The sequence below is a fragment of the Lepidothrix coronata genome, unplaced genomic scaffold, assembly GCF_001604755.1.
Source record: "Lepidothrix coronata isolate B3197 unplaced genomic scaffold, Lepidothrix_coronata-1.0 Scaffold219, whole genome shotgun sequence".
In the NCBI taxonomy this organism is placed as follows: domain Eukaryota; kingdom Metazoa; phylum Chordata; class Aves; order Passeriformes; family Pipridae; genus Lepidothrix; species Lepidothrix coronata.
The window spans coordinates 357,172-371,848 of NW_016690399.1; the positions used below are offsets into that span (position 1 = coordinate 357,172).

General features: G+C 46.1%; 1 protein-coding gene across 2 annotated transcripts in view; it reads left to right on the top strand.

Moving 5' to 3' along the window:
- Positions 1-14,677, top strand: part of KDM4B (lysine demethylase 4B) — a 76,695-nt gene that overhangs the window by 51,540 nt on the left and 10,478 nt on the right. For both annotated transcript variants that reach the window (XM_017833706.1, XM_017833707.1), the window contains 6 exons: positions 16-136; positions 2,785-2,963; positions 4,286-4,508; positions 7,551-7,627; positions 8,827-8,882; positions 9,348-9,456. In XM_017833706.1, coding sequence (XP_017689195.1) covers positions 16-136; positions 2,785-2,963; positions 4,286-4,508; positions 7,551-7,627; positions 8,827-8,882; positions 9,348-9,456 — 765 coding nt within the window. The remainder of the gene's footprint in view (positions 1-15; positions 137-2,784; positions 2,964-4,285; positions 4,509-7,550; positions 7,628-8,826; positions 8,883-9,347; positions 9,457-14,677) is intronic.

Genomic DNA, 14,677 nt, shown 5'->3' on the forward strand with positions numbered 1-14,677 from the left:
TCTGCTTCCTTCCAGACTGCTTCTGCTTTCTCCAAAATGAAGATGGAGATCAAAAAGAGTCGTCGTCACCCCCTGGGCAAACCCCCGACCCGCTCCCCGCTGTCCGTGGTCAAACAGGAGACCTCAAGTGATGAGGGTGAGTGAGCACCACCAGGAATGTTTGTCTTGCCTGATCCACGAAATTCCTGAAGCCATTACCATAGCTGGGTGCCCTGAAACTTTGTGTGTTACACTTCACTGGTGGAAAATGCAGCGTGTTCCCGTTTTGATGACCCAGCTGGAAACAAAACTCCTCCGTGGGAGGTGTTCCCTTCTCACCTCCCACCCTTTTTTTTTTTTCTCTCAAGAAAAATATTTTGCTGGCTGCAGAGTCAGGCAGCATTTTGGGCAAAGGGAAAAGAGAGTTCACAGAAAACTGCATCTTAAAGGAAAAGCTCCGTGTTGGATATTGGAGCGGAATGAGATCTGTTCCCCTTGGAAGGCAGTGGAGGTCAGGCCTGCTCCTGTGTGTGGGGGGAGAGTTAATTCTAACCTTTTAAAGGCTTTTAATTCATGTCAGTGTTGGGGCCCAACTTTTCTTGGCAGATGCAGAAATGAGAATTCAAGTCTGTCAGTGCTTAACTGCACATCACCGATCCTTCTTTTCCCACATTCCAGTCCCTGTGAATGCCCCAACAGTCTGGACCAAGGGGAAAAAAAAGACTCCTACCTCTCACTCTGTTTTGTGGTGTAATTTCCCACTTTTGGGTCTTTCCCCATGAATATAGACAAGGCCACAGTAAATTCTGTGTGTTGGGGCAGGGCTGTGGGTGTAGCTGCCAGTCCCTACTCACAGCTCCTCATTCCAAAGGACAATACCTTCCCTGTTCACTTCCCTTCAGAGAATACATCCCTTGGTTTTGGAGAAGCTTCCTGCAGGAAGGGGTTGCCCTGAACACACCTTTCCTCACCAAGGAGGATGCTTTTGATGTCTTGGGGTGTGTGAGGTGGAGTGAAGAGCTGAGGGGCAGCAGAGACTCGTTACCTTCTCCTGGTGTGAGACCTTGCAGCCAACTTTGTGCTGGAGGCTCCTCATTAGGCAGATTCTTCCCAGTGCCTTGGCTTTTGTTGGATGGTGTTTGGGGACTTGGCTGCTGGAGCAGGAGCATTTCCTGGGGGCTGATTTACAGCCCTGCTGGGCACAGTCTGATCAAACAGAGTCTTCCCTCCCCACCAGGGAATAGAAGCAGCTCTCTGCACTCCCTGCTTTTTCAGGGAATGATGTACCAGGATGATCTGGAGGCTGCAAGAGGAACAGTGAGCATGTAAATTAAGCACATAATACACTAAGAATCAGTCCAGACAAATTGTTTGTCCCTCCTTACTTGCAGTGTGGGAGCTGTGTGTCCCCCAGGGTCCATCCTGGGAGGAGAGAAGGTGATAACACACAGCAGTCATTCCCTTTTCCTCTCCCTCTGTCACTCTGGATTAGGATGCTGCTTGCATTGATTTCACTGGTATCATAAATCCCTGCCTGTCACCTGATGTGCCTCAACTCAACTTTGGAGAAACATGAGGTTTTTGACTCATGTCTTAAAAAGAAAAGGCACTTTTTAGGAAGTAACCTTGGTTTGAAGTATGACAGAGCCACACAGACAGCATCCATCACCTCACAAAGAGGAGTGATTAATTAAACATAATCAAATTTCCACATTGTCTGGCAATTCTGTATTAGATTAGTCGAGGGGAACATTTAAAATCTGAGATGTGAACTCAGCTGTTAATGTTTTACTCCAAGTTCCTTTTATCCTTTCAGGTAACCTGAGAGTCAGAAAATCTTCAAAGGGAGGGAGAATTGGGGAGGAGACTTAAGACCTGTAGAGCAGAACATTAACTGCTTATTTCTAGTAATTAACAGTGAGGCAGTGAACAATTTGGTTTAATGTGCTGAGCTCTGGGGATAATGTTCTACCAAGATGTTTTTGACTTCCCTGTTCTCTTGGAAACTTTGCAGATTGGTGATGCAGGGACTGATTTACACTTAGGCTTGTGTGGAAAATTTCTTTAACACTTGCAGTGACTCAAATTTCCTTCCTTAAGGAAGGGTAAGAAACTTGGCCCCCCAAATGGATCCTGCAGTGGTTTAATCCTGAAAGGCCAAGGGCCTTTTAAAGGTTTATGAAAAGCAAGAATTAGCAAACCAATTAGCAGGAGCAGGACCTGGCAGAGCTCTGGCAGAGGGAGGGATGGTGGGGAGAGCAAAGGGAGGGTTTAGTGGTGTGTCCTCCATGGAATGGCTGTGAAAGGAACACCTGAACCCAGGATATCCCAGAGCCAAGGTTTGTGTTGGTGAACAGGCACAGGAGGCACCTTGGGAAGGTTGGAACACACTGAGTGGTGGGAATTGGGAACTGTCCTGACCAAACCAGCACCAACTGCATCCACATCTTCCAGAGAATGCAGCTCCCACTTGGAGAGAGCAAAGGGGCACATCATGTGTTTCCACAGCCAGAAAGTGGAGTTGTGAGGGCAGTAAATCCAGATTTTCTTCTTCCTCCTTCTCATGGCCAGTTCCATTAAGTCATCTCTGTCCCTCTCTTGTCCATCCTACCCATACAGTAGGAATTACATCCATTTAGGAAGTATTTAAGGCATATGAGGAACCATGAATGAATATTTTTATTTATTGCACTTGTATTGTTGAGAATGAGCTGTTTAACTCAACCTTGCTGCCATTTCACCTGTTCTATCTATAAACCTCTCCTGACTGTCCATTGTTTTGGGATTTTTTTCCTTTCATTCTAGAAACGTTTCCATTTTCTGGAGAGGAAGATATGAGCGATCCAGAGGCTTTGAAATCTTTACTTTCCTTCCAGTGGAAGAATAAAGCACTTAATTTCCCAGCTGAAAGAAAATTCAATGCAGCTGCTGCCCTGAGTGAGCCATACTGTGCTGTCTGCACCCTCTTCTACCCCTACAACCAGGTAATTCCTCACTTGGGATCATTAAACTTGGAGAAGACCTCTAAGATTAAGTCCAGCTGTCAGTCCAGCCCCAGCCCCACGTTCACCACTAAATCCAGTGCCTTATTCCCATGTTTTTTGAATGCTTCCAGGGCTGGAGACTCCAGCCTGTTCCAATACCTAACCATGCTTCTCATAAAGAAATTTTTCCTAGTATCTAATCTAAACCTCTGATACTGCTCAGATGGATGAATTAGGATGTAGACATTTATAATAAAGAGACCCCTACAAATTTGCACCCCAAAGGAAAGTGTTTGGATTTGGCACAGCCTTTTGGGGGTTTTTTTTGTGTTTGTTTTTTTTTTTTCCTGGCTTCTCTGGCTTTCTCAGTGTTCATTTTTTAAAATCACACATTTGAAGAGCTTTGCAAACACTTGTTTCATGTGCAGAAAACTCTGCACATCAGGCACATGATTGCTGGTGTTTCAGCACAGGCCCAGACTGCTGAATATATGCAAACAAGCAACAAAATCATAATTTACTGAGCAAGCACATCCATCATCTCTTTTGGAAACTACCAGTGTGCTCTGGGAGATGTTATGAGCAGAAAGGCAAAAATTCATCAGATGAATTAGTCATTTGCTCAGTTGTGTATTGATATGTTCTCACAGAAAGCCAGATTTGGCTTTGTGTGTCCACCAGGAATATGTGCCTTAGATTCCTTGGATATGTGTTGGGAGCTTTTTCTGAGAAAAAGCAGGACCCACCTCCCCCCCCCTTCAATAAAATCTCTTTGATTTATTATAGAGACAGAAAATAAAATATCTGTTCTGATTGCTGGGTGTTGTTTGATGGTTCTGAGGAAAACTGGGTGCAGCTGGGCTGGTTTAATCCATTGCTTTTAACTCTGCCTGCTACCAGAAACCTTGAAATATCCTTCAGGAGGAGTTCTTGCAGGAAGAGTAGGGAAGGATGCCAGAGGGGTGGGAGAGGGGGAGGGAAGGTCTTGCTTTAAATAAGATTTTCCTTTTTATTTTTCCTCGGTGTTTTCAGCCACAATTTAGGAATTCAGATTTTTTTACAGAGGAAAACCAGGAAAAGCTGCTCATTATTCTAAAGCTTCTCTGAGCTTTTCCAGCCAAATTACAGGTCCCAGGAGAGGCCTCAGGAGGAGGAGCAAGGCAGGGGTGGGCTGTGCCTGGGAATTGGGTTTTAAGGCTCAGTTTTTGGCTGTCTGCTGGCAGGTGCTTGGTGGGTTTTTTGCAAGGGGAGTGCTCAGCCTTGAAAGTTTAAACTGTGCCCAGGGCAGAGGTGATTCCATGTGCTGACATTTCCTTTCCAAGTCCTTACAGGTGGATAAGGAAGCTGTCCCGGTGTCCGGAGGGGAACCGTCCTCTTTCATCCACCTTTCCAAGTGTGGACAGAAGACCAAGCCCCTGATCCCAGAGATGTGCTTTACCTCAAGTGGGGAAAACACGGAGCCCCTTCCTTCAAATTCCTATATTGGAGAGGATGGAACCAGTCCCTTGATATCCTGTGCCAAATGCTGCCTGCAGGTCCATGCTAGTGAGTGTTCCCTCCTTCCCAAAGCCTTTGGGGCATTGGGAAGCTCCTGAGTTTATTTGTGTGTGGCCTGTATTTGAATTCCAGGGTTGCTACACCTGTCACTCCTATTTTTTTTAACTTTTCTGGTGCAAGTGTATCTTGGAATCACAGAATGGTTTGGGTTGGAAAGAACCTTAAAAACCATCCACTTCCAACCCCCTGCCACGGGCAGGAACACCTTCCACTAGAAGGAATATCTTTATATTCAAGTCCACCTTGGCAGTCACTGATCTTAAAAATACACACCAATATTCTTTTCAGGGGTTGTTTTTTGGCTGATCCTTTTTCTGTCTCACAGAAAAGATTCTTTCTTTCGATATCTTTCATTTTCTGTAATAAAGCAGAGCTCCCAAGGCTTATTGCACTGTTTCCTCTCAAATATTTCCTCCCAAAATTGCTCTGCTGGGTGAGGCTGTATTGTTCCTGCGTGCAGCAGAGATTATGGAGGAGCTGGAGATACATTTTATTAGTGTCTGTGATACTGTTTGTAGTAATGGCACTTGATTACAAGAGGGAACATATGTCTGTTTGCTTCCCTGATAGTTATGTCTAAAAGGAGATCTGATTAATCCTGGTGGAGTGTGTACCTTCAGTGTGGATTGTACAACATCCAGTTAACATTTGGGCTCGTAGGAGATGTGACAAATTCCTGCTCAGCTGTTTGATCTTGACAGATGGGGAATCTTATTTGACTTGCATCAGCTGGAATTACTTTTGTTGTTCCAATTTTAGAGCCTGCAGGTCCCCACGCAGCTCAGCAGGGCTGGCTCTGGTGGAGAACTGGAAGGCAACTTTTATTTCTGTGCTGAATCCCTGATTATGGTCATTCCTGGCTAATAAGCACAGTGAGGATGTTCCTTCCTTCCCAAATTGTGGCCTCTGTTGCAATCAGAGATGCTGCATCTTGTCCATCCATATGTCTGCAATAGTCCAGCCTATCAAAATGGTTTCAGTGGCCAAATTCTATTTAGGGACAGAGGGATGTGGGCAAGATGATGTTAATCTGCACACTCAAGGTATAGAGAAAAGCAGCTTTTTATTTTGGCTGTGCTTTCCCCTTGAGGACAGGACGGACCTTAAATCTGCTGGAGTCTCCAGTGAATTCCTGTTTCCTTGTTTGTGCTCCGAGTCTGTGCCGTGCCTTTGACTTTGCTGCAGAGGATCCATTTGCTTTTATTGCAGGATTGCAGTGTTGAGGGGTGTATTTTGGCTAATCTGTGCTGTAAAACCAGTTGGCAGCCTGAGTGTTCTTGAGAAGTGTCCTCCCAAACTGTGCAGCAGCCGGAACAGACGGAGGGGGAAGGTTTTGTGAAGGTTTCTGGGCTTTTGAGGCGTTGACAAAATCCATAAAAAGAGCATATTTTTCTTGGTCTGTTAGGATTGTCCTTATGAGACAGTCTGGGGCTCAGTAAATCTGATTGTTCTCCCCTCATAGAATCATTAAAATTGGAAAAGACCTTTAAGATCATCAAGTCCCACAGTCACCCCATCACCACCACCGGGTTCACCATGAAACCGTGTCCTCAAGTGCCACATCCACACACTGTTTGAACACCTCCAGGGATGGTGACTCCACCACTGCCCTGGGCAGCCTGTGCCAATGCTTCACAACCCTTTCCATAAAGAAATTTTTCCTAATTTTCACTCTAAACCTCCCCTGGCACAGCTTGAGGTTGTTTCTTCTCATCCCGTTGCTTTTTATGTGGAAGAAGAGCCCGACCCCCCTCGTGGCTCCAACCTCCTGCCAGGGAGTTGTGGAGAGCAATAAGGTCTCCCCTCAGTCTCCTTTTCCCAGATCCCATATTCCAGCTGCCTGTGGCCCTGGAGCAAGAAATCCATGCTGAAATCCCAGCCTGCTCCCCACCTCTGTGAGGTCCAGCACTATTCCAGCTCAGTGTCTGCTTCTGTCCCAGCTCAGTTTTTGGACTGAACACCCTGCCCATGTTCTAGGACTGGGTGGAATCTGCTTTCCTGGTTTGCCATATGATGAAAAGAGATCTCAGCTGTGGAGAACAGCTGCAGATCCATAGTATTGACTTTTTTTGACATGCTGTTTATCTGGCTAAGTGGATGATATTTATAAATCAGGTTATGGTGGCAATCCCAGTGCTTTCTGAATGACTTTGTTTAAGTTTAATTCGGTAATTTGAGATTGTTGTTCCCAGCTGAAACTTTCTGTTCAGCTTTTCAGGATAGGTGAAGGCTGGATGGGGTTTTGGTAGGATAGGTAAAGGCTGGGTGGGATGAGCTGTGTGTTATTTGGGATGCTAGTATTTAATTTTCCACTTGCTTTACAAGCTTGCAGGAATCACATAGATCCACTTTTTCAAAACTGTTTCTGTGTCTTTTCCCCATTGTTTTCAGTGACAAACCTCAGTGCCTTTTCCAGAATTTTAGGGACTTTTTTGTTCTTATCTCTCTGTCTTTATTATGGCTTTAATGCCACTTTACTATTTTGGTGTTGCTGTAGGAGGATTTGGTGCTTGCATGTTACAGTAGTTGATGCTCTGTAAAATCAGATGTTTCTAACACTTTATATAACCCTAAATTAAATACTGTTAAATATGTGAAATGCAGGTATTTAATTTCCTTGCAGTATTATTGGTTTGTCCTTCCTCATAACACCATGTAGCAAAGAGAATTGCTTCAACCTTGCCAAAACTCAGTGGCCTTACCTGTTTTGCTGTGTGAGTGCCTTCCAGCAGCGATAGCATCACGTTGGAGCCCAGTTCCTGCCTGAAGGATCAAAGTCCTGTTATTGTAATCCTTAGAAAAGTAAAAAAAAAATGTTGAGAGTTTCCTATATGTGGGGTTTTTGTTTATTTTTAGACCCGCTGGTCCCAAATTCTGCCCCCTCAGACTTTAGTCTGAGCCTATTGAATATAACCATCCAAATGCTGCACCTGCTCTCAGAGATGCTTCTAACTGAAAAGTCAACAAGTCAATACCACAGATATGGTGGGAAGACTCTGACCTGATGAGGGTATAACTGTTTTCTTTCAGGCTGTTACGGAATTCGTCCAGACCTGGTGAACGAGAGCTGGTCTTGCTCGCGGTGCTCAGCCAACGCGTGGGCAGCGGTAAGGACCTGCCCCTCTGGAGACCACACGATTCCCACGGGATACTCTGGGAGTCATAGAATCATAGAATCATAGAATCAGCTGGGTTGGAAAGGACCTCTGAGATCATCAATCCAACCCCGCTGTGGTTCCCAGCCCATGGCACTGATGCCACATCCAGTCTCAGCTTAAAAACCTCCAGGGATGGAGAATCCACCCCTTCCCTGGGCAGCCCATTCCAATGGCTGAGCACCCTCTCTGGAAAGAAATTCTTCCTAATATCCAACCTAACCCTCCCCTGGCACAGCTTCAGACCCAGCCCTCTTGTCTTGCTGATGGGAAAAGAGACCAACCCCCCCCGGCTCCCCCCTCCTGTCAGGGAGTTGCAGAGAGTGAGGAGGTCTCCCCTGAGCCTCCTCTTGTCCAGGCTGAACAGCCCCAGCTCCCTCAGCCTCTCCTCACAGCACTTGTGCTCCAGTCCCTTCCCCAGCCTCGTTGCTCTCCTCTGGACCTGCTCCAGCCCCTCCATGTCCTTCCTGAGCTGAGGGCCCAGAACTGGACACAGCACTCCAGGGGTGGCCTCACCAGCGCTGAGTCCAGGGCAAGAATCACTTCCTTGGACCTGTTGGCCAAACTGTTCCTGCTCCAGGCCAGGATCCATTGGCCTTCTTGTCCCCCTGGGCACACTCTGGCTCCTGTTCAGCTCCCTGTCCATCCCCACTCCCAGCTCCCTTCCTGCCTGGCTGCTCTCCAGCCCCTCTGGCCCAGCCTGGAGCTGCCGGGGGTTGTTGTGGCCAAAGTGCAGGACCCGGCCCTTGGCCTGCTTGAACCTCATCCCGTTGGAATCAGCCCAACTCTCCAACCTCTCCAGGTCCCTCTGCAGAGCCCTCCTGCCTTCCAGCTGATGGACACTCCCCCCAGCTTAGTGTCATCTGCAAATTTGCTGATGATGGACTCAATCCCCTTATCTAAATCATCAATAAAGATATTAAACAGAACTGGGCCCAACACTGATCCCTGGGGGACACCACTGGTGACTGGATCCCAACTGGATGCAGCCCCGTTCACCACCACTCTCTGGGCCCAGCCAGATACTTCTCCAGAGATGGGTGGTGGGAGGGTTCAGTGTGCCTGGGACATCCCAGATGGGGTGTAGTCATTTCTGGGGGGAGATGGGCCGAGCTTTCCCGTCCGGTCCTGAAGGAGTTGTGTTCCTGCAGGAATGTTGCCTGTGCAATCTCAGGGGAGGAGCTCTTCAGATGACCACTGATGGGCGGTGAGTGTTGTATTTTGGGATATTTTCCTCCCACATGCCATCCAATCTCCTGCTGTTGTGAATTGGGTCTTAATGCTCAGTGTACCAGCGAGGTTTAGTGTTCTGGAGGTGACAGCTCTGTACTTGGCAGGACAACCCTGAGTGCCTGTGCTGTCTTACACCACACCAGGTGCTCCATAGCAGAAGTTCTGAGCACTTGTTGGTCATGGTTGTTTCTCAGAGAAAAGTCTTCTCAGAGAATGTTTAGTATCCTGCAAAATCAGATGCACGAGCAGGTTGATCCCTGTTGTTGCAGAGACATTTACCTCGTGCGACCGTAATTAACAGTCGGTAACGTTGCCAAGGCTGCCAACCCATATAAATATGCCTTGATGCTGAGGGAGGCAGGGAAATGTTAACTGCCCTCCTGAGCATTTAATTCAAGTAATGGCAGACTCTGATTTGTCTCTTTGCTTTGTTCCCCAGGTGGGTCCATGTAATCTGTGCTATTGCTGTCCCCGAGGCCCGTTTCCTCAATGTAATAGAGCGTCATCCTGTGGATATCAGCGCTATTCCAGAGCAGAGATGGAAACTGGTGGGTGTCTCTTACCTGGGGAGAGTGTTTGGGAACAAGAGCCAAAGGAAAAAGCTGTAACTAGACAGAAAAACGTTGTGTGGGTTCATAAAGTAGCTGAGGTTGGAGGTGATCTCGCTCTTATTTCCAAACAAAAGCTGTGGGAAGCTGCAGCATTTGATATCTGCTGAGCACTGTCTCAGTGCTTTGCCACACAAACAGCTTGTGAGTTCCAGATGTGCCTTTACTCTCTGGGAATGTGCTCATACCCTGGGCAGAGCCCAGGACCCTTCCCCACCTGCAGTCAGGTGTAAACTGCCTGAAAACTTCATTTACTCCAAGTACTGCACAGCGGGACTGTGAAGGGATATGGTGACTAGAGAGAAGCTGACTTGTTCATCTCTGAATTGATTCATCTTTCTTTACAATATTTCTCTTTTTCTATCAAGAAATCTCCTGTAGAAATGAATAAACATTTTGTGACCCTGACTGCAAGGCAAGACTGGGAAGATTTTAATACCAGTCCAGCTACAAGTTGTTATTCAGCTACGTGGCCTCATCCCAGGGATTAGTAATGGATGATTCACAGGCTCAGAGCAATTAATCTTAATGTTAGTTAATGCTCCATCACTACACTGTGTTATTGCAAAATAAATTGTGCTTTTGCTGCTTTTTTTGGTGCAGAAGTCAGCTGGGTGACACAGTGTGGGACAGGGAAGGTGCTGGAGTGGTGATACATGGGATAGCACTGATGGATTCCTTAGCAGAGCTGCTCTTTAGTGCAGGGAGCCCGGCTGAGGGATTAGGAAGGATCCATCCCTACCTCCAGAGTTATTTCTCTGTTGTGCAAATGGGTTTTGTACACAAATGTGAACGTAAAAAGCATTCATTATTCAGGAGGGGTGCTGGAGCAGAGCGATGCGAGGGCGATAAATCTTTGCCGCGGCGCTTCTTTATGGATCAACTGACATTTCCAGCCTGCATCCTCTTCATTACCAGCACTTGTAACGCTGAACTTAAAATCCTTTTACACAGGACTCACTTGTATTGCTTAATGGAGCCTCACAAGGAAACATGGCTTAATTCTTTAACCCTTCTTTGGCTGCCCTGCAGTCTTGCAGAGCCAGGGCACTGTCACCGTACGTTGAAATCTGTTGCTTCATTCTGCTCAAAAGTGTTGGCTGGGCCTCTGCAGGGACCTGCTGCACACTTTTCTCTTTCATTCCTGAATTAAAACTTAATATTTTCATGGAATCATAGAATATCCTGACTTGGAAGGGACTCACAAGGATCATCAAAGTCCAGGCCCTGGCTCTGCAAAGAATAACCCCGAGAATCCCACCCTGTGCCTGAGAGCATTGTCCAAACACTCCTTGAGCTCTGGAAAGGAATTTTGTTTGATTTGTTCACTGTTGTGTTCCATTTGCACCTCCTGTTTTCCTTCTGTCTCAGGGGAGGTAGAGAATGTTTGTATGAAGTACCTTGACTTACACAGTCCAGTGTTGGGATGATTTACAGGCACATATTCCTTATGTTGATGTTAGCCAGAGCCTGGCTTGTAGCTCCAATGTCAAAGCCTGGCTTTAAGCCCTCCACTTGGAAAGTTTTAGGGTTATAAACTAGATTATAAAGATGAAACAATTAATTTGGAGGGCAGACTGTAGGGGCAGAGGTACTTCCAGCAGCAGCAGTGGGGTGGGGTGTGAAGTACAAAGGAAATTTAAATTGGACACAATTGTGTGGAGAAACACACTCCTGAACCACAGTGGGGAATTCTAGGATTCTTTGTAGGAATTTGGAGCACGAGGAGTCAGTGGAGGAGCTGTGTCTGTGTCTGCTTTGGAGGTGAGCAGCTGCATTCAGGAAGATAAACTGAGGGTGACCAAAAGGTGCTGGTGTTGGATCTGATGACTTTGGAATGATGGAGTTGATGCAGTCCTGGGTAAAATTGGAGAGGTGACCTTTGTGGCTGAAAAAGATGGAAAAGGACAGAAGGAATGATGTGAAGGTTGAGGACAGTTGAAGTGAATAGATGAAGGTAATGGAGGAAAGAGGGGGTAGGGTTTATCCCTGATTATTGTTTGATTTTTTTAATATGTTTGTACTGTTTTAAGTTACTGTGATAGGGGCTGAGGTACCAAAGCATTGCAGTGGTTACAGGTACGTCCTGTTCTTTAAGCTTGTACCAGGTCTCCCTGTTGAAGCAGGGACTTTTCAGTCCATTTGTGGGTATGGCATCATTTTCAGGAATGCAGTTTCCATGCTCCCTGATTGATGGCATATTACAGGCTCTTGCACGTAAATTATTTATGACGTGGAAATTTGGAATAATTAGCTGTCATTCCTCAGTGGAGTAAATGAATTGCAGTGTTCATCATGCAGGAGACAGCCCATTTCTTACTCTCAGCTGTGACCTGACTCTCTGGTGTGCATTTATTCCAAAGATTTCTCTCCTGTGTTTTTAGACCTTCTCTTTTCCCTCCCACAGAAAGTGGCTTTAAATCTCCATGTGCTGCTTTGCCACAGCTCTTGGCACTGGTGTTTCTGTCCATCCCATCTCCCACACATCCAGCTCTTCTGCATTTTCACAGGATCACAGAACACTTTAGATTGGAAGGCACCTTAAAGCTCTTCTTATTCCACCCTGTGCCATGGGCAGGAACACCTTCCACTAGCCCAGGTTGCTCCAACCTGGCTTTGGATACTTCCAGGGATGGGGCAGCCACAGCTTCTCTGGGCAACCCCACCCTCCCAGGGAAGAGTTTTTACTTTTTCCATCATTCTCTACCCTTCAACCTCACCGTAACTCACGTTTTTCTTCATTTTTGATCCTATTTGCACTGAACATTCCCCTCACTGTGGCAGCCCTTCCTCCTGTCACACAGCGTTTGTGTTGGCACGAGGGTGGCATTAGGTGTGTGCTAATCCTTTCCCTTGGAAAAATCCTGTTTGCATCAGCAAGGGCAGATTCCTGACCCAGGAGGGTTAACTCTCCCTTGAGCCCCCCCCGTGTATCAGCAGTTGTTGTGCTGCTGGGACAGCTGGGTATTGACAGGTTAATAATGGGATCTCTATTGACTGGCTCTCAGGCCGTGTCCTGCTGTGCACTTTCCTGGTGCTTATCTGCCTTTGGAACATGGTTTGCAGAGTGATAAAGGCTCAGCTTATTAAAGGCTAAACCCACGTTCTGGCAGCACTGAGGCTCTGGCTTTGAATTTCCTGGTTTTTGTTCGTTTGTGTAAAAAGGCCAAATTAATCTTTGGTGTAAACAAACTGACTTCAGTTGATTCACAGGGAGGAATGTGGCTTATTTATTTCAGAGAGAGCCCAGGCAGGGAGGGGGGATGTTGCACAGGAATAGGGAATAACACATCTCCTTTTCTTTGGCATCTTTGCCTTTCAAGGAAGAGAGAGAATCTTGGAGAAGGAATGGCAGAATCATGGAACAGTTTGGGTTGGAAGGGACCTTAAAGGCCATCCAGTTCCATGCCCTGCCATGTGCAGGGACACCTTCCACTAACCCAGGTTGCTCCAACCTGGCCTTGGACAATTCCAGGGATGGGGCAGCCACAGCTTCTCTGGGCAACCTGTGCCAGGGCCTCCCCACCCTCCCAGGGAGGAATTCCTTCCCAGAATCTCATCTAAACCTGCCCTCTGTCAGTTTAAAGGCACTGGAGTGTTTTTTGTCTTGGCAGTGGTTTGTAGTGAGTGCAGTGGGACCTCTGCTCTCAGCTGTGAGAACTCAAATCAAACATTAAAATTTGGCAATTCCTGTTTTATATCTGGCAGTATATATTTTACATTCTAAACTATGAACAGTTTATAGTATGGAACCACCCTTCAAGTTTTTTGAGGGTGCACTTTTAAGATGGCTCAGATCTAGAAACAGAGGGAACTTGTGCTTCTGGGGGTTGTATTGGTTTATTGTGTGATCTCAGGCAGCTTATGTTACATTCCCAGTCCTGTGGGATGTAGTAATTCATATGGATCTTAAAATTTAGGTCATGTGTTCTGTACTGGTGCATAGTTTGAGCAGTGTTTTAATGGGAGTGAGGGGAAGGAGAGGCTGGGGAGGGTGAGAGGGGAAGGAGGGCTCTCTTGGATATCAGGTGCTGCAGAGACAAAATGAATCCATCATTCCTAATGTGTTTAGAGGACATTCATGTTCAGATGAGTGGATGGATTGGGAAGGGGACAGTGGTGTGTTTTGGGGATGGCCAGCTGGAAACAGGCACTAAAAATTCCTGCTTCCCTCTGTTCCTCCTTGTATTTGGAATTCATATTTTGTAATAAATAACTTCCAGAGCTGTATGTTCAGATTCTTAGACATCAAATATTCCTCAGTATTTTATTTATATGGGCTGTTCAATTTAACAAGGAAAGTGCACATTTGGCTGGGGGGTGACATTAATTTTGCCCTGGTTTGCCTTGTCCCAGCCTCAGATAAGGTAAAGAAGCTGCCCCATCCCTGGGAGTGTCCAAGGCCAGGTTGGAGCAACCTGGGCTAGTGGAAGGTGTCCCTGCTCATGGCAGGGAGTGGGATGAAATGATCCTTAAGGTCCCTTCCAACCCAAACCAGTCTGGGATTTGATGATCAGTGACAGATTCCCCAGAGTGGAAATGCTCAAAACTAAGAATGATGTTCCCAGTAGTTCCCTGGAAACGTTATGAAAGCATCCAACTTAAACTTCTTTCGGTTGGGATTCCCAAGATCTGCTTTTCTGTATTTTTGAGGGGCTGGAAACAAGAATTGATGCTGTTTTAGGGAGTGAGGAAGTGTATCTTGTTCCTACCACACCTCATGCTCACTGCCAACTCTCAGTGCCATCAGGCTCAGGATTTTTAGCTTTGAAAAAAATGTAATTTCTTTTTAAAATAGCCACACATCTTACATTGATTTACCTAATAACTGGATCTGCTTTGCAGAAAATGAGTGTAAAAATGACTGAAAGATTTCAGACCTTCCTTCCCCCCCGTAATTCTGCTGTTTGGTACAATGTTTTTATTTTCTTTTGTTTACAAAACTGCCTGAATTACCTCCAATGGCTCATCTGCCATGGATGCCAATAAAATATTTATGGTTGATGGGCTTCTGCATCTAAAATAAACACACGATATTTTTGTTCCCATTCTATAAAATTATATCCTATTAGATCTAATCGATAGAATGTTCCATTAAATATAATAAGGGCAAATTGCTCCCCAGTTATTGTGTTCTGTTCTTTCAAAAAAAAAAAAAAAA